Source organism: Tenrec ecaudatus, chromosome 4 (genome assembly GCF_050624435.1).
Source record: "Tenrec ecaudatus isolate mTenEca1 chromosome 4, mTenEca1.hap1, whole genome shotgun sequence".
NCBI lineage: Eukaryota > Metazoa > Chordata > Mammalia > Afrosoricida > Tenrecidae > Tenrec > Tenrec ecaudatus.
Window position 1 is genome coordinate 54,464,372 of NC_134533.1, and position 25,754 is coordinate 54,490,125.

At 39.8% G+C, this 25,754-nt stretch overlaps 1 protein-coding gene across 4 annotated transcripts in view; it reads left to right on the plus strand.

Moving 5' to 3' along the window:
* Nucleotides 1–25,754, plus strand: part of SOX6 (SRY-box transcription factor 6) — a 528,806-nt gene that overhangs the window by 367,981 nt on the left and 135,071 nt on the right. For 2 of the 4 annotated variants that reach the window (XM_075548430.1, XM_075548432.1), the window contains exon 7: nucleotides 19,080–19,203. In XM_075548430.1, coding sequence (XP_075404545.1) covers nucleotides 19,080–19,203 — 124 coding nt within the window. The remainder of the gene's footprint in view (nucleotides 1–19,079; nucleotides 19,204–25,754) is intronic. The other 2 variants (XM_075548431.1, XM_075548433.1) reach the window with 1 other exon arrangement.

The following is a 25,754-nucleotide window of genomic DNA, read 5'->3' on the forward strand; positions in this document are numbered from 1 at the left end:
CCTGTATCATTCCAGTTGTGAAAGTTGATGATCCTAAAGTCAGGCCAGATTTTTTATATTATGTTGTTATTGTTTTGCTAGAAGCATGAGCGTATGTGTCAGGCATGACAAAGAGCTTACTGTAGTGAGATAAATAATTTTGCTCATATCTTTTATGTGAATGCATTCAGCATCTTTAAGAAACATGGAAAGTATAAACCAAGACCCATATTGATAAGCTTATTTAAAAATTGTAATGGGAAATGTAAATTCTCCCTTGAGCATATATTGGAATACTAGCTTTGTACACTATCTGTTCCCAACTTTTAATTTAAAAAATCTAAGAGTTCGATATGTTTTTCTGTGTTACAGTTTTTCTTTATTATTTATTATTATTTTCTTTATTATTGTTTTAAGATAGCTTCAAGGGTTATGCGGCATTAAAGCACCACATCTTTAACTAGCTGAGGCAATAATACATGATTTGAGTCTCAAATATTTCCCAACAGTAAGGTTTGTTTATTAAAGAAGCCCCATGCTGTGACTGAATCAATCTAAGAGAAGCCAAGTTTGAACTTGAACATTCAAATAGATGCCCATATATCTTGGGCATATATCATACATAATGATGTGGGGTCCAGACATCTTTCAGGGCTTGTTTATGTCTGTCATGGCTTCCCCTCGTTATCCGTGCTGTCTGAGGGAGGACCGGTGGACACAGCTAGGCTATTGCACACTTTGTACATTTAAAGACTCAGAATTCTGAGTGGCACATAATGTTGCAACTTGGAAGAGGATTTTCTGTCTCATTTTATGATGATGATTAAGGAAAAATAAAGCGAGATATTAAGGAATCGTAACATGTTTTGAGTGGCTAGCCATAATCCTTTGGAGTATATTGCAAACATAATTTCATAATCTTATGTTTATTCCACTCTTGCTAAAAAATGACAAATTTGACCTATAGCATCTGTTTTCTAATATGAAAAGACATATTGTATGCCAGCTGTTGTTTCATTATCATTGATTATAACTTTTTTAGGATTTAGGATAGGTACGTCCGGACTTTATCACCTTATCCTTTAGTTATTACTAATTTTACAATTTATGTATCCACAGTTTACTCAGAATGCTAGTTGGAGTCAAATAAGTTTACCTAAAGAATAGATTTTAATTTTATTATTATTTTTTTTTCTTCTTTTATATTTTATTAGGGACTCATACAACTCTTACCACAATCCATACATATACATACATCAATTGTATAAAGCACATCCATATATTCCCTGCCCCAATCATTCTCAAGGTATTTGCTCTCCACTTAAGCCCCTTGCATCAGGTCCTCTTTTTTTTCCCCTCCTCCCTCCCCATTTATTATTATTATTTTTAAAGAATAGATTTTGCACGAAAGAACAAGAGCAGGTACAAAAATGTGCTTCTGGTCTACTGTTAGTTTGAAGCAAATAACTCACGGTCACTTGACTAGCAGCCTTCATGACTGGTGGTCGTAATAAAATCCCTCCCTTTACATTTCCCTTATAAAATTAGTTATCCCTCTGCATACCTCCATAATTTAAAAAAGCAACTGTTCATATTTTTTGTTATAAGCTATTTTTCATCAAGTGAAATAAATCCAATAATGTAAGAAATTTCAATAAAATACATATTATTTTTTAGAAATTTCAATAAATATTGAAGTTGGGTAGATTGTCATCTGAATTTAACATGTTGGATATTTGTTGAGGGGATGATAGCGTACGTACTATAAATACTCACCAGACTCTTAAATCCAGAGATAGGTGATTTTATGCTTGTTTATGCTAGAAGGGACAAAAGAAACTTTAAAAACGGAGGCATAAACATAATTGAACAACCCACTTAAAAGAGAAATTGGGATCGATGCTTTCCAGGGGAGAACATGCTTTCTGTGTAAAAGGGCTAGTGGAACAAGAAGTCATCTATTCTTGATTTCTTTAGACAGCTCGAGCTTTGTGCCTTGTCTAGTTTCTGCGTTTTAAGAGCTTGTTCTGTGTAGCAGAAATAATACAATAAATGGGTTTAACCACATTTGTCTCAGCTAGACAGTCTGCTTTGTCAGAGATTGCTGGTACAACATAAACAAATTATGTGTTTGTAGTGCTTTTCAATGAAAGCCTATCTAACAGAGCTGAGATTGTGTTTCAGCAGCTGTAGATTTAATCTCCTACCTGTCAGTTAAAACAGGCATTTCCTGAGCCAGATAAGGACTGGTTGTAGAGGAGGGGAGTAGGCACAGCTGGACAAAGACCTATTGTCATTGGCTGATAATGTCTATGCATATTCTACTCCTTATTCTTCCACGGAAGCTGCAGTCACAGTGCCGTTTCGGAGGAGCTGACCTGCCTATTTGCACTCTTAAATCAGGAGCAACTGAAGAGAATCAAAGCTGGGCTTTGTGTCTTTCCTTGGATGGCAGGCATTATGGGGAACGAAAAGCAACAAAAAATAGTCTATGTAATAGCAATGCTAGATTATTATGGGCAGGATCAGGGCTCTTACGGACACTACATACCTACACATTTTTTATTGTATTTTTTAGGGATTCAAGTTGTGAAGGAAACTAAGCAAAGTAAAACAAATTAAATCTCTCTGTGGATTAATTAAATCTCTCTGTGGATTGGTGTTTTACCATTTAACTTGCGTGTCATAGATAGTGTGTTTCTGAGTTCCTGGACCTTCTGGAAGAGATCTCATGTTAAATACCCATCTTTCTACTTTGCTGAGTCCCTGTCGTGTATCCGTACTTGCTATTAGAACACCATCGTCACTAACGCTGTGAGAGAATTGGAGGCAGTCAAAAGAATGACAATAAGAGTGAAGTAACTTCTCTCGATTAACCATCTTTGTTCTTTGTTCTGTCTCCAGTGGAGATAGGCTTCTTTCTTTGTTTGACTTTCTTCCCTATCAAATTTTAGAATTCAAGGTTCAACCGTCTCAAAATGGGTAGAGTTGGTTTGGAGAATAGATCGTTCTCTATGTTTGGGTTAGTGTTTTTAGTATTATGCCGAGCTCCATATCTCTTAAATCAGGAATGACTAATGGTATGGCAAAGTGATAGATTGGTTCTTGTATTTATGCTGATTAGCCATCTAAATCCTTAACTTTTCACATTTTAGTTTAAATTTTGAAGTACTGCATGTGTTCTCAGATTTAATAACAGATATATGCCTCTTCATGTTAATTAAATTGATTGAAATTAAAATTTTAATAAAAAATTTTATAGCAACTTCCATTTTTACAAGGAGCTCTTGACATATATAATTTTATCCTTACAAAATATTTGTAAGGTAAGTATAATCCTTGGTTCCAGACATTTACCCTGGCTAACCTGAGTCAAGCTGTGGCCATAGTAAATAAAAAGCCCTAATTTTAAAACACCACAATATCTTCCTCTCTCTCGTTCTTCTTTCCTCCTTCCTCGATTTCTTCTTCTCTCCTAGGTCTAGCCCTCCATTTCACACTTTTTCTCTTCTTTGCTGTCACCTTTATCCTTCCCTTCCCTCTCCTGGGTTTTCTTTTAGCTCCTAATGATTAGGGCAAGCCTAGGCCAGTGCCTCCTTGGTGTGGGTCTTATTTGGGGGAGGAGGTGGTTAAAGAGGCTGGTTGATGGTTAATAGTTTGTATTGTGTTTACCTTTAAATCTAAGGCACACAATGTTCTTCTTTCTTTTTTATTTGCCTACCATTTAAAGTTGTCATTAAAGAGCATGTAATGCCATCAAAGGGGGGTATAGTTTTGGAGGAGTAAAGTAAACATTAGGTGTATTAAAATACACAAGTCTTCAATTCTCTTTCTAGCATTTCTTAGTCTACACCTGCATTTCTGGAAGAAAGGGGATTTAATAATTAAACGCTAGTCAATGTTAACAGGATAAGCTTGTATAAAATACTTCAGGGACAAGAGCTACATTGCTTTCATTATGGGTCAAAAGTTTTTGAAAAGTTTACATCTGAATTTGGTTGTTGTAAAGAAAGGAATTTCACATTACTTACAAATAATGTGAGTTCAGTGTGTTTGTGTGTGTGTGTGTGCTCTGTCTTCCTCAGAAGATAAAAGTGGGGAATTGTGTTGACTGCTGCATGAGACTGCATGGGGGTGGACACACTAGACCCCCTTTGTCTCACCTACTGCCACGAAGCAGAGGGCAGACACGCTCCATGCTCCGTCCTTCTTTCTTTATTCCGACACCCACCATTCTTCCCTCCTCACTCTACATCTAGGCCGGGGTCAGTGCTTCATTGCAATGGGCGTGTAGAACTCACAGACAGTCCTCACAATTTAAGGGGGGTTATTAGGGAAGCTAATAGGTCACCTCAAGTCAGGATCAGCAAAGAATAAGGATGGAGTCATTGATTTCCTCAGTGAGCAGCCAGGCCTCTCTCAGGTCCTCAGTCTCTCAGCCACGCCACATGGTTCCCTTGGCCTTTGCCTCCATGGGCCAGAAAGCCAGGCTGCTTCTCGCGCTGTGTCGCAGTTCCATAGATGCCGGTGAGATAAGGAGAAGGTGCCCTATCGTCTTCATGCTGCTCCTCCGAGTCCCCGTGCCACAGCCTGTGGTGCATCTGGTGGTGACAGCCCCTCACTTTAGACAGAGATCGCGGACTTGCTCTTCAAAGACCGTCGAGGTTTCCTTTTCTGCTACTTCAGAGACGGCTCATCCTCCTAGTGAGGGGTGTTAGTGAACACGAACCAGGCCCCTCTCATCGTGCTCTACATGCCCTATTTGCATATTCCTCCCCAATCATTTGGTGGGAGTTACAGACACTTGGGGAGAAGTCTGAAGTAGTAAGACATTTTATTCCACCCCACCTGCCATATCCCTGCTACGTAAACCAGTGTCAAAAATTGAAATAAACATACTGGGTAGGTGGATTAATTCAGTACAATGAGCACAATGTAAATTTACAGAAGGGAAAGACATTTATATTAAGAGAATTGTCATAAAGGGCTTGAGTTTGAGTGTAGCTGTATAACATCACTATTAGTCTGAACTGACTGCAGCAGTGAATGTGCTTTTTGGTTTATGCAGAGTAGGTCAGGTTGGATAGGAATAAATTTTTTTCTGTGTGGCAAATGACAAAAGTGAAATGAACAAAAACTTAGAAACCATTGAATGCAAGAGGAGAAAGATCAAGTTAAAGGATAAAAAGGGAAAGAAGTTTAGAGCAAATTGAGAAGGACTTGTGGAGGAATTTCAATATCAGCCTAGGCAAGGGAGTTCACATCCCACTGTCTTAAATCAGGACATTTCCTTATGGTACATAAGTTGGTTAGTATAAAAATAGCTTAAATAAAAGTACAAAAAGATATATATATATATTTTTTTAATTTAGCTTGTTAGCTTTCATCCTTCCAGTCATCTTTAGTGTTGACTCTCTTGTGCACTTGGGTAGCTGAGCAGATGCAGATGTGGAGTATGGGTGTGTCTGTGTCAGTGTGCTATATGTATGAATTAAGTTTGCATAAAATGAGGCAAATGTTGCATAAAACATTCCAAAATGGATTATTGTTACATGTCCTGAGCTTTTAAAGGCTAGATTGCGGTGGTACAGAGCAAAACCTCGAATGCTGTTTCCTCATGTTTTGTGATGGTCACTATTACGTCTTTACCCACAGTCCCCCCGCCCCCTTTGTAGAGAGATGACCCATCTCTCCGCCTTGTAATCCATTGCTCAGTCATACTGTCAGGAGGGTCAACTTGCCATGGCTAAGTCCTGCCTGTCAAATGCTTAGCCATCTTGTTTATGTTGTGTTCAGAATCTATCCCCCTACCCTAGTTTGTTTCTCAGGCTTCTTGCTTAAGATGAAACGGCCTCTGTTCTTCATGATATTTGATATTTAAATGTTGTTTTGTTACTCATTCAATATCGCCTAACCACTCCACTGTGCTGTAACAAATCTTCTTCTTCTGGAGAATTGTATGCCTGGCCCTTCTGTTGAGAACAGCATATCATAGCTCTCAGGAAGAACTATAACTGATGATGATGAATTTATTAAAGGGATTGCAGGCATCTCTCCATTGTACTCTAAAGAGATTTCAACAGATGTAAGAGGACATTTTCAGTCTTTTAAAATATCTTTAAATAATTCCCACTTTTGTATTTTCTTTCTAAATAGTGAACTTTATTCTCAGACCATGGCATGGCTGAAATAAGAAATCACTCTGATGAAGTATATTTGAAAGAGTTTACATTCTTTTTGTCTCAATTTGAGGATTGCAAATGATGAAAGAACTTTGAATTGATTCAGTAGATTTTTTAAATCACCAGAATTGCGATAGCTTAATTCATTTTTAAATACCATAGAATATGTGTGTTCCTTAATGCGTTTGTGTAACAAATATTTCTTGAATCCCTTCTTTGTTTGAGGGTTTTACTAAACCCTGGGGAGATAGAAAGTCCCTGCCTTTAAATTGCTTGTACGTAATTTTAACAAGACCTATAGTCTAAGATGAGAACCTGTATTTTTTGGAGGAGGAATTTAATAATTGAACTCTGGTCATTGCTAACAGAATCAGCTTGTATGAAATACTTCAGCAGTAGAAGCTAGATTGCCTTCATTACAGGTCAAAAGTTTATGGAAGGTTTATATCTGAATTTGGCTTGTTGCAAAGAAAGGAATGCCACATTATTCACAAGTGTTACCATATTTATATGGCATTTATACAAAATTTGAAAAATTAATTTTCATCCTGGCAAAATGCTTTGATCACTGAGTATTGAATGGGGGCTTCGTTTGAGAACAACAATCATTAGTCTCTAATAGGGTTCATACTTCCACGGAGACATGACAAGTAGAATGGGGGGCATCCGTCTTCACTAGTCTTTGGGTAAAGTAATTGACTAGCTCAGTCTTCTGTGATGGCCTGTGACCACTAACTGTGACTATTTGCATAATAGTCACCTCTCCACTTCTGTAGTGATAACTGTTTGTATCTGATTAAAATTAAGACTGTTTTAGTTCTCTTGACTTTTCCAGAAGTTGCAAAAATTGAGATTTGCTGTTCGGCTTTAACCAAACAAATGCACACATGGGGATAACAATATGCTGAGTTTATGCAGATTTTACAGCACGAATCTGAATAAAATACCCACTAATAGATCCTTAAGGAGTAATAAACACACATGAATTTTCCTTAGTTGCACTTTAAAGTGATTTTAACATACTACTAGACCTTAACAATAATATTTAATTGACAAGATTATACATTTGTATGGATTGAAAAGGTGGTAGATATCTAATTCCAAATGAACCATAAATTTGACTTTTGCATAACATGTTTTATTAATTTCTTCATGGCCAGGATGTTCTACTTCCCTCCTGGTGAGAGTTTCTTAAAAGACAGTAAGATAATTTAAATGCACTTAATTAACATTTATCATCCATTTTATAAAGCAATCTGACTTTTGTCCACATAAATACTTTCAAAAATATCTGGGGTATAAGATATATGGAAAGATACTTAATGGAATTTTTTGCCTATCTTTAGCTTTCATTTTAAGCAAATCTTCCCTTTCTCTGTTCACCCTGTCCCAAGTAAACTGATAAAATGGTTGCCATGTACTAGTATATCATTGAAAAGCACATCTAATACTGCTACCTGATGAAATTATGGTCTTCTCCAAACCACTGCCATGGAATTGGCTTCAGCTCATAGGGATACAATGGGATCGAGTAGAACTGCTTCTTTATAGGAGCAGAGAGCCTCCTCCTTCTCCCCAGGAGAAAATGGCGGATTCTCTTTGCTGACCTTGCAGTTAGTTGCCCAGCGTTCTGTGACCCACTGTGTCACTAGGGCTCGTTTGGGCTCCTCTGAGGGACCCGTTATGCCCCAGCCCGGTTCCAGGCATATAGTGATAGGTGCTTGTAAATGCTGCTTGACTTGCGAACACAGAGACACCGCTCCCCTCTTACGCAGTATTAACATGTTCTTGGGAGCCTGAAGGTCGCTTTATACATATGATGACTGCTTTAGGGAGCCAGGGGGACAGACCAGTAAGAGGTGCTAGGACTTAGAATTATGTTGGTGCTACACTCCCAATTTTTTATGTGAAAATTTAATATTTAAAAAACACATACAAATGAACGAGATAAAGGCATGATATTAGACTGTTATTGATCTTGTGAGATTAATGTGGTAGTTATCATTTTAAAAATACAGATAGAATGGGCGTAAACAGTATGCTGAGAATATAAAAAGAATCATTAACATTGAAGGAAAAGATTAACTCTTCGATGGTTATGAATATGTCCTCTCTAAAAATAGACCAACAGTGATTTTTTTTTAAACAAACATGCTGTTGATGTGATAAGAGTCATTATTCTGTTATCCTCAGAGACATTTCTCTTCTATGGTCTTTCTAGGAAGGGACCTAGAAAGTCCTGACTGTTAGGTAGACATACAATAGCTTTCTTAAAGATGGTGGAGCAATCAAATATAATTGGTTTCTTTACATTTCTTACTATTGGTAGTGATGATGGTGAGATAGGAAGCTAGATACTAGATGTATGTTTTCCATTTATATTATCAATATTTAATGTATCTCATTTAGCACATTTGAAACACTCAATTAGTGTGGAAGTAAACCACAGGCAATGTCATTGCTTTTTTCTTTGAATTAAATTGTTTAAGTATAATATATAGAAACAAATACATATATATATAAATAAAATTAGCCCTTCTCCACTTTCCAAACTAAAATATATGATTTTGAGACGACAAAGTGTGAGTTTTAAAAGAATTAGCTCAAGCATGCTATTTGACTAAAATATATGACTTTGAGAAGACAAAGTGTGAGTTTTTAAAAGAATTAGCTCAAGCATGCTATTTGGGTTAGTTGTACTTTTTAAGGCGTTTTCGTGGCCCTTCAGTGATTTTAGGAAGAGTACCAGCAATAGCATATAAAATTCTAGGAGGTAATTGATGGGAGCTGTAATCAACTCAAGCCAGGTTCAGAAGAGGACACGGACTGAGAGCTCTCATTGCTGATGTGAGATGGATCTTGGCTGAAAGCAGAGAAGATCGGAAATTTGTTTCCTTGTGTTTCATTGTCTCGGCAGAATATTCCACTGTGTGGACCCTATCACACAATGGAGAACATTGTGGAGAATGGAAACTCCATTGTGCTCATGTAGAACATGCACACAGACGGAGAAGCAGTCATTCGAATGGAAAGAGAGGATGTGGTTTACAAAGATGTGAACCAGAGATTTATCCTTCCCCCACACTTAATCAGTCTCTATGCTTAGCCAATATCTCCTTGAAGATGAACTGTAAGAAGAACAAGACAGTAGGATTGGAAGAAAGCTCATTAATGAAGCACTATATGCATCTGACACAAAGGACATGAAGCACCTATAACAAGCACTCAGTAAATGCTGGTTCGGGGCTCTTTCCTTACAGTTTGCCTATTTAATTCCTAGAAATTTATCAAATTATTAGAAACACACACATAAAACATTCTCCACAATGTTATCTATTATGTGATACAATCCACACAATGGATCGTAACCGAGCCAGCTAACTAGTTTACTTTGGCAATTAGAGGTGTGCCGTATTCTTAGCAGGCAGCTTGCCTCAGAGAGAACTAGCCCATGTAGCTAGAAGACCATGGAGAGGGGGGAGAGGGCTTTGTAGGTTTATTTGAAGACATGTTGTCTTTTTCTTTGCTGTTGGAGAAATGTTGGACATTTGGCCTCATATAGCTGATCCTAGAAGAAAGCACGTTGCTCCTGGGTGATATTTATTTGTCCGAAAGGCGACCTGCAGAAATAGCTTCAAGTTCACACACATTCAAATGTTATTTTGGTGTGATTGTCTCAGAGGTTCTTCTAGTCTCTATCAATCCAGTCAGTATGGCCTTAGACTACCTCTAAGGCCCAGAACAACAACAACAAAATCATATCATTGTGAATGAGGGGGAGTATGGAGTGGAGACCCAAAGCCCATCTGTAGGCAATTGGACATCCCCTTACAGAAGGATTTCGGGAGGAGACTAGCCAGTCAGGGTGCAGTATAGCACCGTGGAAACATGCAACTTTCCTCTAGTTCTTTAATGTTTCCTCCCCCGCCTCCCCCACTATCATGATGCCAAATCTGGCTAGACTGGAGCATGTACACGGGTACAGATAAAAGCGGGAAACATAGGGAATCCAGGACAGATAAACCCCTCAGGACCAATATTGAGAGTACTGATACCAGGAGGGGAAAGGGAAGGTGGGGGGAGAAAGGTCGAACTGATCACAATGATTTACATATTCCCCTCCCAGGGGGGATGGAGAACAGAAATGTGGGTGAAGGGAGACATCGGTCAGTGTGAGACATGAAAAATAATAATTTATAAATTATCAAGGATTCATGAGGGAGGATGGAAGAGGGAGGGGGGGAAATGAGAAGCTGATACCAAGGGCAGAAGTAGAAAGAAAATGTTTTGAAAATGATGATAGCAATAGATGTGCAAATGTGCTTGATACATGGATGGATGTATAGATTGTGATGAGTTGTACGAGCTCCCAATAAAGTAATTAAAAACAGCAACAACAACAACAACAGTGGAGAGAAAAAAAGGAACAAAGATAACACAAAGAGGTAAGAATTCACCTCATTTATTTTGGACATACTATCAGCCTGAACTAGTTCCTGGAGAGAAGAACACCCAATTTGGCAAAGTAGAAGGTCAGAGAAAAATCACACCTCCCTCAAGGAGATGGATTGACACTGTGGCTGAACAATACGCTCAAGCACAGCAGCAATTGTGAGAATGGCATAGGACTGGGCACTATTTCTACCCCCACAGAGAGCCCCAGACTTGGAAACCACGGGGCAAGTTCTTACTTGCCCGATAGGTTCTCACTGAGACAGAGTGGACTGACTCCATGGCAGGCTTTTGGGTTAGGTTTTGGTGTCCCTTCGCCCACTGTGAATCAGAACTGACTCAGTGACCCCCTCAGACCAACAATCCAAAGGTTTGACATGTAAACTACTTCTGTTAAGGCACTAATTTATCGGATCAGGTCCGACGCTTTCCTCTTCATCCTCTAGAATTAACTGCGGGCCACATGCTGTGGCTGAGTGTACTTTTTGCATCCTTCCAGAAGAATCCATCACCCTGCCGTGGTCTCAGGGACCTTCAGTTCATTTACTCTCCATACGTCAGCTTCCACAGTGGTCCCATCTTATGTAGATAACTCATTAAAGAAATCACTCTCCGCCTCGTTGGACTAGCTCAGTCTCTTTTTCCCACTCCGGCCTTCTCCTCCTCTTCTGCCTGTTTCCTTGCCCCGCTGTCATGGTGTGCTCCACACATGAGAGCATGACTTCCAAGAGTTAAAAGTAGCTTTCTCCAACTAAACCGCATGAAGAAAGTTTGTCTAGAAATAGAACAACAGCAAAATCGTCACTTCTTTTAACCATAAACTGAAGATACTTTTTGAAGTCTTCTTAAAGCCAAACAATCATTGAGCAAATAAAGAGTGTCTGCTTGGAGCATGTGCCTCTTTTAAAGGTCTACCTATGTGGGATCAAACTGACACCAGAAAAATCAAACGTTCAGATAGGAAATTTAGGAGGCGGTAAGTTTATGTTAGGAGTCCTGGTGGCATAGTGGTTGCATGTTGTACTATGATCTCCAAGGTCAGTAGTTCAAAACCACCAGCTGCTCCACACCAGAAAGATGAGGCTTTCTACTCCCATAAGCAGTTACAATCTTGGAAACCCGCAGGGACAGTTCCACCCTGTCCTGCGGGGTCACTTTGAGTCAGCATCAACTTCATGGCAGTAAGTTGTGGGAAGCTTCTGCTAATGGGAGTGAAGTAGCTCAGAAACAGAAGGGGAGAATGGTTGTTCAACTAAAAAAGGGAATCAATGTCGATAAGTTGTCCTTGTAGAAGTCGATGAATCAGTGTATGCTAAACTGTATATTCTCATCAACAAAAATAAAAACTAAATATAAAATGAAAAACAAGAAAAAAAATTCCACTCACCCACTGCCTTTATCTCAGTGACAGACATTAATGTGCTCATGATTTTCAATACAAACACTTATTGCCTGTCACACACACACACAAACGTGAAACGATCTTCATGAAAGAGAAAAGGAGTCCCCTTGAGCGTCACTCTGCTGGCATATTAGCGCTGAGCCAGGGCTCTGCCAAGCTGCTTTCTGACCGACTGCTGCAGATGCGCCTTCTCAAGCACTCTGAGCCACATCTGTAGCGCAAGTCTTCAGGGACAAACAATAGCACCTGTTCCTCACAAGATAGCGGGCCACTTAGCCCATTCATGTATCTTTAATGAAGCTCTGGGGCAGATGGCAAAAATGGCATCATCAACAACTTAGCACAGAGAAGACAAAGGGGCGACGTGTTGGTGCCACAGTGCTGTTTGACGGATAAGAAGAGGCGGAATGAAGTGTTTCACATGCATCTGCCACAGTCTTGATTCTCAGAGAGATGTCAGTAACACCCTAGCTGTTCATATTTCTGGGCATGTAGCCTATTTGGTCAAGAATGCATTCCCCACCCTTTCCAAAAGGGGAACCCTTTGGTCGAGGATTGTGGGAGTTTAGAATTAATGGAGAGTTGTTCTCTGGGGAGAGGAAACTTGGAGAGTCAGTGGTTAACGTACGTGACTGTTAAAAAACCCAAACAACCAGTAGGTCAAACTCACCAGCCGCTCCACAGAAGAGAGATGTGCCTGGTCGGAGTTGGAATTGACTGAAGGGCGGTGGGTCTGAGTGCTTTGGGTCATACAGTTTTTCTCTCTTTCAGGGTGCACTAAGCTTCACTCACAGGGAAATTCCTCATTTCTCATAAGTCATTCAGGTTAAATATTTAGCCCGTTAGTGCTTATATCCCAAGCAATAAAAATAATGCTGTTTTCATGCTCAAAGATATATTTTTAGTTACATCGGCTTTTACTGCTTGAACTAACGTAATCAGTTTTACCTCTTTACCTATAAAATAATTAAAGGATATCTGAATTTGTGCAAAGGGAAAGCTATACTTGAAAAAGATACTATTTTTACCTTAGATAACTCTTTTGGGAAGACATTGGAGACAGGTCACACTTGGATGGTGTGGGGGGATTCTTTGTGTGAGCATCCCCTTTTAGTACATTTTTTGGAGGTTACTGTTGCCAGTGTGACGTCTTTTCTGCCATGTCACCAAATAGGAAAGTAGGATGATGGAAGAAAGAGGGAGGGCAGGCCTTCGGTTGTTCGGAGCCGGCGGAACTCTGCTGTAGCTCCAAAAGTTCTTATTCTAAGCCGTGGTGCAGTGAACTTAATTCACAGCTTCCGTAGGAGGAAAATGCTAGAGTTTTTCTTTTTATTATTTTTAGGTGACTACAAAGTCTTTTTTTTTCTTTTCTCCCAACTGTAACCTTGCTTTCCTCTTTCTGTCCTACCCGAAGCCAAGAATCTAGCGATTACATAGATGGAAAGCTCTGGGAGAGGGACTTGTCACTTCATGATTTCTACTCCTATCACTTGGGCTGGGTCATCCTGGTGAGCTTGTTATACTTGCTAGTATTTAAAGCACACAAATCCTTTAAAATGCCACCACCCTGGGGAAACCTGAATAAGGTGCTAGGTTGTACCAAGGTCAGGGCCTTAGCTGTGATATTAATATAATTTTCAAAGATGCTACCATTGTGGATCTCTGCAATGTTTATTGAAAATATACATTAATTTATAACATTATTAATAAAAAATTCAGTTAAATCATTGTTATCAAAATAATTATATTCCTTATTTTTGCTTAATAAAATATAGCCTTTAAGAGTACAGATTTTGGCCCTGACATATCTGAATTTCAATCCTAGCTCCACCACTTTTTAATTGCCTCACTTACTCAGCCTCTAGTGGCCTTGTCTTTCATATTAAATGAATGAGAGATGACATGTAAATTACTTTCCCAATGTTAGATATATAGCAAACCCTAAATATATTAGCTTCGTATATGATTATTGCTATAGTTGTTATCATCACTATTATTAGTTCTGTGATCAGAACTAAAAGAGAAGAGTTTCATCTTACCTCAGCTGAGATTCTTACTGGCTCCTGGTGACTCTGAATGGTCTTGAATGAAGAACATTTTGAATGTTTACATCTTTATAACTTGAAATGCATTAAGGATGATTTTAACATTTGGAGATAAATGATCATTCCTAATGAATGTATTATATTAAATTATGGAAATGAATGACAGCAAATATTAATATCAAAGTGTATGATGGGAACAAAATAAGAAAGAGGTAAGAAGGATTTTATTGAAAATTGAACCACATTCATAGTATCCACACTAAAGAGCCACCATCCACAATACACCTCTGAAATACAAGATCAGTTTCAAGTATAGACCTCAAGAAGTGCTCTGCTGAAATGTTGCACATTTAGGTGCAGGTGAGACCGTAGAAATAGCATTGGACAGAGTTCTAGACTCTGGACAAAACGGAGTCACAAGAATGTGCCTTTTGGTTCAAGCCATGACCTTCTGTAGCCTCTTGCTTCCCCATGTGTAAGCTTCTGGTTTGAGCTAGATTACCAATCCTCAAAGAATGGTCCTTAGACCAGCAATGTCGCCTCCACCTGGGAGACCATTATAAATGACTAATTTCTGATCTCCGTTGAAATAAAAACTGTGGCTCCCCCTAAACAATCTGTTTTAAGATAGTGTTCCCCCCTACCCCCACCACGAATCCTGATGTATGCATCTACATGCTTGAGAATAACTGTTATAGATTACATTTTCAATGGTTGAACTCAGTGTTTCCAATTTAGTCAGTCAGGGAAAAACCTGAAACCAATTTAAAAAATAATATTTTACTAATTTTAGGTGAAAGTTTAACAGTAAGTTCAGTTCTGCTTTAGAATGTCTTGTACAGATTGTTCTGTGCCATTGGTTAAATTTTTCACAGTGTATCAGCATTCTCATTATTTCTGTTTTGCTTGTCCTGTTTCTGTTGATCTAGCTTCCCTTCTCCTCCTTGCCTCATCTTTGCTGCTGGGTAAATAAATGTTGAACTTGGTCTCATAATGTTGATCCTATAAGATAGCACATTACTCATGGATGATACTGTTTGTTTTATAAATCCATCTATTGTTTAGCTGAAAGATGACCTGCAGAAATAGTTTCAATGTCACCTTCAAATGTTAATGTGATTGTGGCAGGGATTCCTCTAGTCTTCGTCAGTCCAGTAGGTCTGGCCTTTTCTTTTTTTTTTTCCCTTAAGTAATTTGGGTTTTGTCCTAGAATTTTTCTCCCATTTTAGCTGACTCAGGGACCTTCTATTTTGTTGATCAGAACAGTTGGAAATATAGCTGGGCACCATCTAGTTTTTTTCTGGGCTCAGGTTAGAAGAAAAGTCTGATGATTTAATTTTTAAACAAATGCCCAGATGACACCGATGCTTCTGCTCAGATATCACATTTTAAGATCTATTGGATCATCTCCAATACCAGCTCCATGATTCCGTGACCTTCCTTATGCACCCTGTTCCTCACCATATTAAAATTGCTTTGGGGTTAATATATTACATGTGAAGTTTCTATCATATCCTTCCTTATAAAGAGTGTTGGACAAAAGGGAGTGTCCTTCATTTTTTACTGTTGAAAAAACACCTATAGTTTACTTAATTATCTCATGTATATTTCTAGTTACGTAGGAAGTATCTTCAGGTGCCCCAAATCCAGGAGTTAGCCTTTGATCTTTCAAAGACACTGAGCTCCTTGTGTTGTCCCAGACAGGGTGCCTGGAGACCAATGCACAAATAAAATTATGTTTTCCTTCGAAGATTTTGTTTCATTAATAACACTTAGGAGCCCTCATATGTCTTCAAGCACACCTCTCTGTAACTCCCTTCTCTTTTGTTAGGACCTTCTAGATGCCAGGATGAGGTTGTCCTCCCCGAGGCACGCTGTCTGCTAAGAACATGGCACGTCTCTAGCTGCCAAATGACATTATGTAGTTGCCTGGGTTATGGTTAACATCCATCGTCTTTGTGTTTATAATAATTTGATAATTTTTCATAATTAAATATGCAAAGTATATAAGAAAAGAGGAAGAACCCACCGTTTATTGAGTGCTTATCATGTGGCAGGCACAGTGCCATAAGTTTTCTTTTAGTGTCTATTTAATCTCCATAACAACCAGGCAAGATTAAATCATCAGCTCTCGTTTTTGCATAAGGAAACAGTCTCAGCCAGGTGAAAGAACGGCCCCAGGTTTGGGATGGCTGTGTACGAAGTTGCACTCAGATACGTTTGACAGCCCAGGCTTTGTCGGCCCACGGTGTTGTTCGGCGTCGCGTTGGTTCTGACTCACAGAAACCCAGTGCACCGTAGAAGGAAACACTGCCAGGCCTGTGCGTATGTGTGAGCCTGCTGCTGCGCTGTGCCAATTCATCTTGTTGAGGGCCTTCCTCCTTTTTTCTGTGCCTCTGCTTTACAAGCATGGTGTCCTTCTCCGGGGACGGGGCTCTCCTGATACCATGTCTGAGGATTATGAGACAACGTCTCATCATTCTTGTTTCTAAGGAGCATTCTGGCTGTACTTCTTCCAAGGCGGATGTGTTTGTTCTCTTGTGAGATGGTGACACTTTCACTAGTCCTCACTAGCAAATGCATCATTTCTTCTTCCCCCTTCCGTATTCAATGTTCCTAATGAAAGTACCGTAGTTTGGGTCAGGTGTACTTTAGTCCTCAAGAGAACTAACATCCTTGCTTTTCAGCACTTTAAAGGCGTCTTGTGTAGGCGTAGGTTCTCAAAAATATGCTTTGGATGAGTGAACACAGGAATGCCTGTTTCATACAACTGTCTTCACGGTGACCTTTAAAAAAAGCATTACGTTAGAAAGTCAGGAAGACTCGTACAGGTCATCTAATCAGGTTCTTAGCCGCACAATCTCCTTTCAAGCCTCTCTAAGTAAGGATACATAGCTGTATTACTTGACTCACATTTGGAAAGTAAGAACAACTACTAACAGTCGAATCAGAGTGCTCGCTGGACAGCTCACTGCTAGGGAATTTGTTCTCTGCATTAAGCTTCTCAGACGCCCTTTCCTATTGAGAGCAGGTCTACATTCCACAACCACCCAGGCTTGATCTGATTCTCCTTCCATGCATCCTTTCTTCATAGATTGGAAGACAACCCTTCCATCTTCTTTATCACGTGCTAAATATCTCCCATCTTGCCCAGTCATTTCTCAAGAAGCGTGATGCACACTGGTGACAAGTGCTGGCTGAAGGAAGCGAAGGGCGAGTAAGGGATGCTCTGCCGCGCTGCGTTGCCGCCGTGCTCCCCCTCAAAGTGTGAAACATCTGCATCCTCTCCTCTGCGTGCTGGAGCCGTGTTTCTCCCAGACGCTGAACGATCGTCATCCCCAAACGCATTGTGCTTTATTCCCCAGCATAGAACAGTAACGCCATCTTTGACATCTCGAGCTTGCAACAGATCACAACAAATTGGTACCAGGGAGCAAACCTGGTGCTTTTCTTCAGGGTTAAAGGCAAGAGCTGGGCACCAGGGGACCAGCTCCCATTGCAGCAGGCTAAGTTTGTACTCTAGTGTACGGAACTAGGGCTTACCTCAGCTAAAATGGAAGAAACAGCTGCCCAAAGCTAGTTTCCTTCACGCCCCACTGCTACGGTAGTAATTGCACAAAGACCTTTTTATTATAAGTTGATTTTCCTGAGAAATGAATTCAGAAAAATACTGTAAAGTGTTTATTTTTTGTTTGCCCTTTATTAACCCACATCTTCTGGCTTCCCCTCGAGACAAGCTGTTGGTAAATGAAACCTCTTAGACCCACACAGAAGCGTTTTTGCTCTATGTCCCTGGCTGCAGAGAGAACAGGGATAGAACAAGGCAAGTTGATGCTATTTAAACAGGGGTATGAGCCAGAATGTGGAATTTTGCCTAAAGAGAAGATTTAGGAATTTAAATAGGGAAAGAGTTGGGGTCAGTAGAATTACTGGTAAGATTTATGTCTTTAAAAAGATACGCGGCAGCCCCTGTGCGCTAGCAAATAGGCCACAGACCCGTTTGAATTTAGGAGATAATTTCTAGTTTTAATCTTTAAATTAAAAAAAAATCCCACAGTCCAACAGGCAAAACCATGGTATAAAAGGAAAAATATCCATCCTACGACGCTCTCTTGGAACCAGGGCTGAATACGCAGAGTACAGGAGGGCACTCGGAAATTAAAATGTGATTTTCACAGGCATGATTCTGTCACGGCTCTTATTTTCTTTATATGGAATACAAATACTGATATAGAGTGAAGATTTTCTATTTTGCATTTTTGTGCTCTTTGATACATTTATTGAGGTCAAACGAAATTTGATATAGTAGGATTTATTATGAAATGCTCTCTGAATACAACCCCATAATTACTGAGCTACATGGTAGTGCATAAAGCTGTAAAACTGCTTAGCCAGACAGGCAATTTATATGTTACATCGAGGTGTGTATGGCAAAGAATATCAGTTTAATTGGGAGCCCAGATGTAGTAGCCTTAAATCTGACGCGTTCTATGTTTAACATAATGCAGTGAGCCTTTGAGATGGAAGGCCTGAACTGGGGAGATGCAGCTTTGGGAATATATAACAATTAGACATTATTTTCTGACCAAGCCTGCTAAATAATATTTCCCAAATAAGCCACAGAATGCAAAGCAGGTGAAAGGGCAAGCCCTTCCAACAGTGTACAGTGTGAGACAAGGTGTAAAACACATTGTTCTCCATTTTCTTTTGTTTTGTTTGTTTGTTTACAAGAGAGAAAGGAGATCAAAAGGAATGAAGGCAAGAGAAAGAACTCCATTAAGTGTGGTTTGGTGGAAAGGAGGATAAGGCAGATTGTCACTGAAGTTCTGGCCCTGGTGCGCTAATGGGATCTAGGAAATGGGGTTTGGTGGAGTTTGTCTGAGTTCCCTCAGGGAGTGGATAGGGGTGAGGTTAGAGGTGAGTGGCAGGGTGGGTACCAACACACCACCAGGGCTGAAAACCAGGTACTACTTGTCATGCATTCGCGCTCTGTCTGATCATAGGCTCTCTTCTGTTTAGCAGGTCCAGGGTCACATGCCTCCGCTCATGATCCCAATTTTTCCACATGACCAGCGGACCCTGGCAGCAGCTGCTGCCGCCCAACAGGGATTCCTCTTCCCCCCTGGAATAACATACAAACCAGGTAAGAAAGGAGGCTTTCTAACATTCTTCTGGAAATGTTACGATCTGTGTGTTTTGCTCAGCAGTCACAACAAACACAGAACACACAAGGGGACTATGGTTGTAAAGATCATACAGGTTTGTTTTGAAGTGGATTGGAATCAGGGGGAGGGACAGAGTAATGAACTGATTGGAGGCAAAAACCAAACGCAAACCATTTTGCTCTTGCTTCTTCCTCCTGTGTTTGCGCTGAATTCACAGATGAAATGCTACTTTCTCTGGGGAGTACGTTTTGTCCACTCCCTCTCACACCATTACCATGGATAATGGCTGTGGCCGAAGACCCATCCCTTCTCCTGACAGCTTTTGTGCTCTGGGAGAGTGGTCCCACACAGTGTAAAACGTTATTGTTTGTTGTCTGATTTCTCTTGGAAAAGAAGAAAAAAACTGGACTGATTTAATTAGCTTACCACTAATAGGTAAAATTCTTTTTGATTTTAGTGTAAATCATGAAGCATTCAGCAATATTTTCTCATTCATCTTTCAACCTCAAAAAAAAAAGGTCACATAACCTTGCAGTGAAATATGTTTGGAAATGATTTAGCAAATGTTATGATTTTTCTTTATTCCTCTGAGTTTACTGGACTCCTGGGGAATTCAATTAGGGGCATAATGGTTTGAAGCTACTTTCAGAGCCTCCTTGTAAACAGGGTTTTAAATGTTTAAAGATCTGTTGCCAAAGGAATCCAATGTAAGAAGATAGTCAAGTAAATAAAAGCCAACCTTAATTTCATTTGTGCATTCTTTGTAAGTGACCTCAGCTTAGAAGTAGTGACCTTGTTCTACCCATTAATAATTTCTGTGTCAAGTTCTTTTTAACATATTAACCTGATTATATTAACTACCAAATCTGAATGCAGCAGTTCCATTGGGTATGGGGTTCACAAAGTGAACAAAGGCATTTTAATATGCTTAAATAAATAAGAAAACATTCATCACTTTATTAAAATCCTGTTAGGCAAGCTTATTAAATAGTATAGAAGCAAACTCGACTAGCATCCGCATCTACCAGATTGCCTGTTCCCAGGCATGATGATCCTATTGCATTTGGTGGAGAACGTCCTTCCTTATGAGCAAATGTAGGGTGTCGATGGCAAAATTTAAACGATTTAAGGAATAAAGATCTAAGAGATTTGACTAACTTGAGGACTGACTTTGAAATGTCTTTTGGATTCTTGAGTGAAAATTGTGCCCCTTTAAATTGCTGAAGACTCATTTTTCTTTCCGGAGCAGACATCCTTGAGCTGTTTGTTCAGCCCGATCTTACCTCACTGCTGTGCAGTGGCTTCTGACCCATCAGACCCTAGTTAGGGTTTCTAAGACAGTAGAAGTCAACAGCCAGGCTAGCTGCCTGCAAATAGCTACTGGATTTGAACCATCAACCGTGCTGTCAGTGGCCCAATGCCTAACCCACCGTGACAACTCTGTACTGGAGTATAAATCTTCTTCTTTCCTGGAGGAGCCACTAACCTTGTGGTGAGCAGCCCCAAACAGATGCTCAGCAGGGTTCCTTTGACTGGAATTGACTCAAAGGCAGTACATTTGGAACTGGTTTTCTCACTTCTCCTTCTTCTTCTCCTTTTTTTTTCTTTTCACATTTTAGCTATTGTAAGTCTTATTTTGTATCTATAGCTAATAATAATAAATAAACTACTGGTTGTTACAAAAATAAATTAATTAAAAGGTAAGCTTAAAATTGATTCAACTAGTATTTTTACTACCAGTAAAGAAACTATCTATATAAGAGACTTAATCTTGTAGTGTTACTTTTTCATTCAGATAAATTTGGGGGAGGAGCCTGCCATTAGACTGGAGTGTTGATGAGGAAAATCCTTTTCCACAAACTGAGTTTGGATAACTTCTCTTGAAATACATATGAGGTGATGACTAACTTTTTATAAGCAAGCAGCTTTGCCACATATGACAGCCTTGAAATGGTGCCTTGTATATGTTGTTTATTCTGGTCTCCTAAGCAAGATGACGGGCAGGCACTACATTGGACTTCATAAATTAAAAAAATAAACAATTCTCTGTAAAAGAGTTTCCCGTCTCTATTCGTTCCACCTTCTTTATAACCTGTAATGATTCTATAATGTTTGTGCCTGTATTTCAAACTGTAATAATTGTCTTGCTTTCCAGAGGGCAACCTGCTTCCTGCCCTCACCCCTAAGAAAAGGTTCCTTGTCAGTTAAGGTTGATGGTTTCTAGACCTACAGTGCTTCCTTACCAGTTACCAAAGAGTCGCCCCTGGCTCACGGCAGCTTCGTGTGTATCGCAGGGGCACTGTGCTCCGAGGGTGTTTCGAAGCAGGCCTGCCTTCTGTGAGGCGCCTTTTGCCAAACTCAAACCTCTTCCCTTTCAGTTAGCAGCCAAGCACTTTTTTAAACAGCTTGTATCACCCACAGCTCGGAAGCCATGGAAGGCTTGTCCAAACAAAGAGGCTCATCCACAGGTCGCCACCCACCTTCAGGTAAACTGACCTGTTACTCTAGGCACTTCAGGTCCCCTGTGTGCACCAAGCTGCCCCCCCTTTGTGAACTGCTAGAGAGGCTTGTTACGTGGAGGGAGCGTGTGGCTCAGAGGAGGATCATTCAGATTGTCCTTTCTAGAAATAAGCTTATTGAGTTGAAACCCGTTAGTTAAAATTGTTTTAAATTTTTAATTCTGCAATCAGAGCCCCCTTTCTGAGAAGGGACACATGATCAGGAGCGAGGATTCAGACTACAGACTTGCGGTTGCTTTTGCTCTTTCTCGTGTTCCTAGGAGAGGCAGCGAGCCATTTGAGCATTGCTGTCTGAGAAAATTCAGAAAAAGCCTCTGTCAGTGGTACCAGTGCATATCAGACTGACATATATTTTTCTAAAAATTGAAAGCAGTAAATAGCTCCCTTCATGCATCAGAGATGGTCCAGCTGACCCAAGCACTTTGTGTTGTTGAGAGATTTAAACAACAAACAAACAATTGTTTTAATGAGTGCCCTCAAAGCATCTAGGAATACACTCTATGCCTACTTCTGGCTCCTTCACTTACTTCTTATTTATAGCATGGTAACAGCTATATTTATTGGATAGTTGCTTCGTGCCAAACAGCTTTGCTCTACATGGATTGTTTTATTGAACTCTTGCTTGGACATGTCATTTAACCCTGCTAAACCACCTTTTTCGTCACTTGAAAATGTGGCATGATTTTTTCACTTCTCACTGAGAGTGTAGAGATTAGATTAGGTCAATTGTCTTAAACATTTTTTGAAAATTCTTAAGCACTAGGATTGGGAGTAATGTCTGATCATGAAACAGAGTAAACTTAAGTGGCCCATTAAACTACAGCATTATTCATTAGAAATATCCCAAAGCCGAACATTTAACTGGCATATAGCATCCGTTAGCCCAAAGACCAAAAGCAGTTTTACAAGCATACCTAACACTTCTTTTTGCAACCCCCCCCCAAAATTATTTATTTTTGTTTTTGTAGAAACTATAAGGCAGAACATTCAACAATGTCTGTATGTAAAGAAACATTCATTACATTCTTTCTCCCTTTTCAAATGGACCCTCCTCTATTAACAAAGAACCTCATTGCCTCCTAGTCACCCACCCTTTTGTGTTGCAATTGTCAGTTTGACCCCATTGGGCAGTTCTTTAAAAGGGCACAGTATTTAAGGCAGGCATTCTTTACTAGCTAAATTATTGATCCATTTAAATAAGACTTCAGGGGAAATTTTTAGCTTAAGGCGTGGAATTTACCGCAGAACATTGGCTTCAGAAAATCTGTATTCCATGGGAATTTGAAATTTGGTCTTGAATTTTCAATCTTTGGTCGAAATTTCTCTATGGAACCTTTGAGAAAACGATCCAGTAATAGGGTTAGAGCACCACCCCTCTCTGAGGTCCTGGCAAAGGAAGTAGGTGTTCAAGGAAGCAATAAGTGGCACATCCCATTTCCTCCTCCTGTTTGCCATTTTCCTTCCTCCTCTGGCTCCTGGCACATAGAGATTACTTGTACTTTGACGGCCAGTTGCAAGGTTTGAAGACCCCCAGGCACTATGCCAGAAACCAGAAGGCAGGACAGAAGCACTAAAGCACAGCAGGCCAACTGACTGGCAGATCCTAAGGAATATGACCCTAAACCTCCAAACCAAGGAACAAATCTCATGATGTGTTGGTGTGTGCGTGTGCACGCATGGGATGTATGTTTGTGTGGGTTTAACTAGTGACCATTGAGTTGATGTCAATTGATAGTGACCTCATGTGTGTCCAGAGTGGAACTGTGCTCCATAAGACTTTCTGTAGCTGCTTTTTCTGGAAGTAGATCTCTAAGCCTTTCTTCTGAGGCACTTTTGGATAGAGCGACTCACCTACCTTCAGTAGCAACTGAGTATTTTAGTGATTTGTGGGCACACCTGTGAAAAGGAGCCTCAGGGGTCTAGTGGGTTATAGATTGGCCTGCTACCACAAGGTCAGCAGTTTGAACCCACCCTTGGATAAAGATAAGGCTGTCTGATCCTGTAAAGTCTTACAGTCTCAAAATCCCAAAGGGGCTATTCTTTTCTGTCCTATGGGATTACTAGGCATGAGTCAAAATGGACTCCACGGCGGCAGCAGGCTCAGTTCTGGGTTTTGTCGTATCTGCACTTCCTTGTCTGTCTAGCCAGTCGTGGCCTGGGCAAGTCCACATGCACACACATCTGTGGTCCTAACCCCGATAAAGCCCTCTATATTAGAAGTGCATATAATAGTCTCTGATAAAAACTGGGCATCCAAACCTTACTACTGTCTTATTATGTTAGAGATGTTTCCGTTCCTTCCTACACAGGCTTATTCCGAACAAAATGTGTTTCACAGCAGCCAACATGGGTGGCTGCAAACAAGCTCTCTTAGTAATGCATGTGTTTTCATCTTGTCAGAGGGCATTGAAGTTCCTAGTAAAGCAGTGTCTCTCAAGGCAATCTACTGGACCAATTAAATACAAGGCCGGGAAGTTGACCCAGAAGCTTGTGGCTACTGGTTTGGAGTTCCTTAGAGGTCATCTTGATAGACTTTCTTGAAGCATGCAGGACAACCATCAGGGCTCCTTAGGAAGAAGTTTTAAGAAAATTTAAAACTGCACTGGTGAGAAAATGGCCAGGGAAGTTACACTAAGGATTTTAGTTTTTCCCCATTACAGTAATGTACCTGCTTATCCTTTAAAAGTTAGCAAGAGCTGTCTCAGGAACATTTTCATTGGGAAACCTTAACCCATCCACCAGATGCCTGGATCTTGCCCCTTCATACTTCTTCCGTTCTCAAAACTCAAAGAGCATTTGAAAGAAAACATGATTTTAGGCCCTTGGCGATGTGAAAATTTTCATTTTAACATGGCATAAATTATAGAGCACAGACTTTTTCAGGGAAAACTTAGAGAGAGATAAACACTGCCTTTAGAATTATCTAGACCTTGATGGAATACATGCTGAGAAACAATACAATCACATTGTGATTTTTTTTGTTTAATAAAGTTTCTATTAATTTATAGCCATACTTTTTTACTTACTCTAATGTGTTTTCTTATTTAGTTCTCATCATAAGCCTAAGACAGAAAGTTATAACTGGTGTTATTTCTATTTTGGAATTTTTAAAAAATATTTTAAGACTCAAAGAAGTTAATCAACTTCTCCAATGTTCCATATATAAAAAATAGTGGAACCAAAATTCAGACTGATGGTCTCTGATTTGATATTCCATACTCTTTGGGGCATGAATTTGATTATAATAAAAGTGTATCTTTTTGCAGTGAATAAAAAATGATTTGTGTGTGTGAGGTTATCAAAATGACATCTTATAAAGTCCGTCATCTCAAATTTCTCCTGGTCTCGCAATTATAACTGTAATGCCTGAGCAATGCTACAGGCTTGGAGTCAAGGCATTCCTGAGATTTTCGTTTTAGTCTCCATAGTTTAGAACTATGACATTGAGTCTCAGGGAGAATATGTTCACGCATGTAAGCTGACCTGGTTCGCTGACGATGAGGAATGATTTGAAGCTGTGTCCAGAGGTGCCTGAAGGAAAGGCCTGTGGGGCACAGTGTGATCCAGAGTACATCCATGGTGCCCTGCCTCCCTGAGGGAGACGACATCCTTGGCAAGCTTTCATTCAAGCATGAACTTTGAGTTGTTATTTGAATTGGTTTCTAGTAATGGGATAAGTTTACAGAATTTCATTTACATCTGCTTATTAATTGCCATTGTAACAAATTACATTCACTTTCAGGTGATTGGCAGGGGTCAGTATGCAACTATGAAATGCTATGAAATTAAGATTTTGTTTGATTCTTATCCTCATTTGAGGAAAGTACAGCAGTGAGATGACCCCAGAGAAAGTCCTGGGATCAAGCCTTGTTCATCGTTGATATATAATTTGATGAATCAAGCAGGGAAATGTAGCAGAGAAATTATAAGTGGAGTGTGATCTTTTACTCGAGTATAAGCCGACCCGAATATCACCCGGGGCACCTAATTTTACCACAAAAACTGCATTA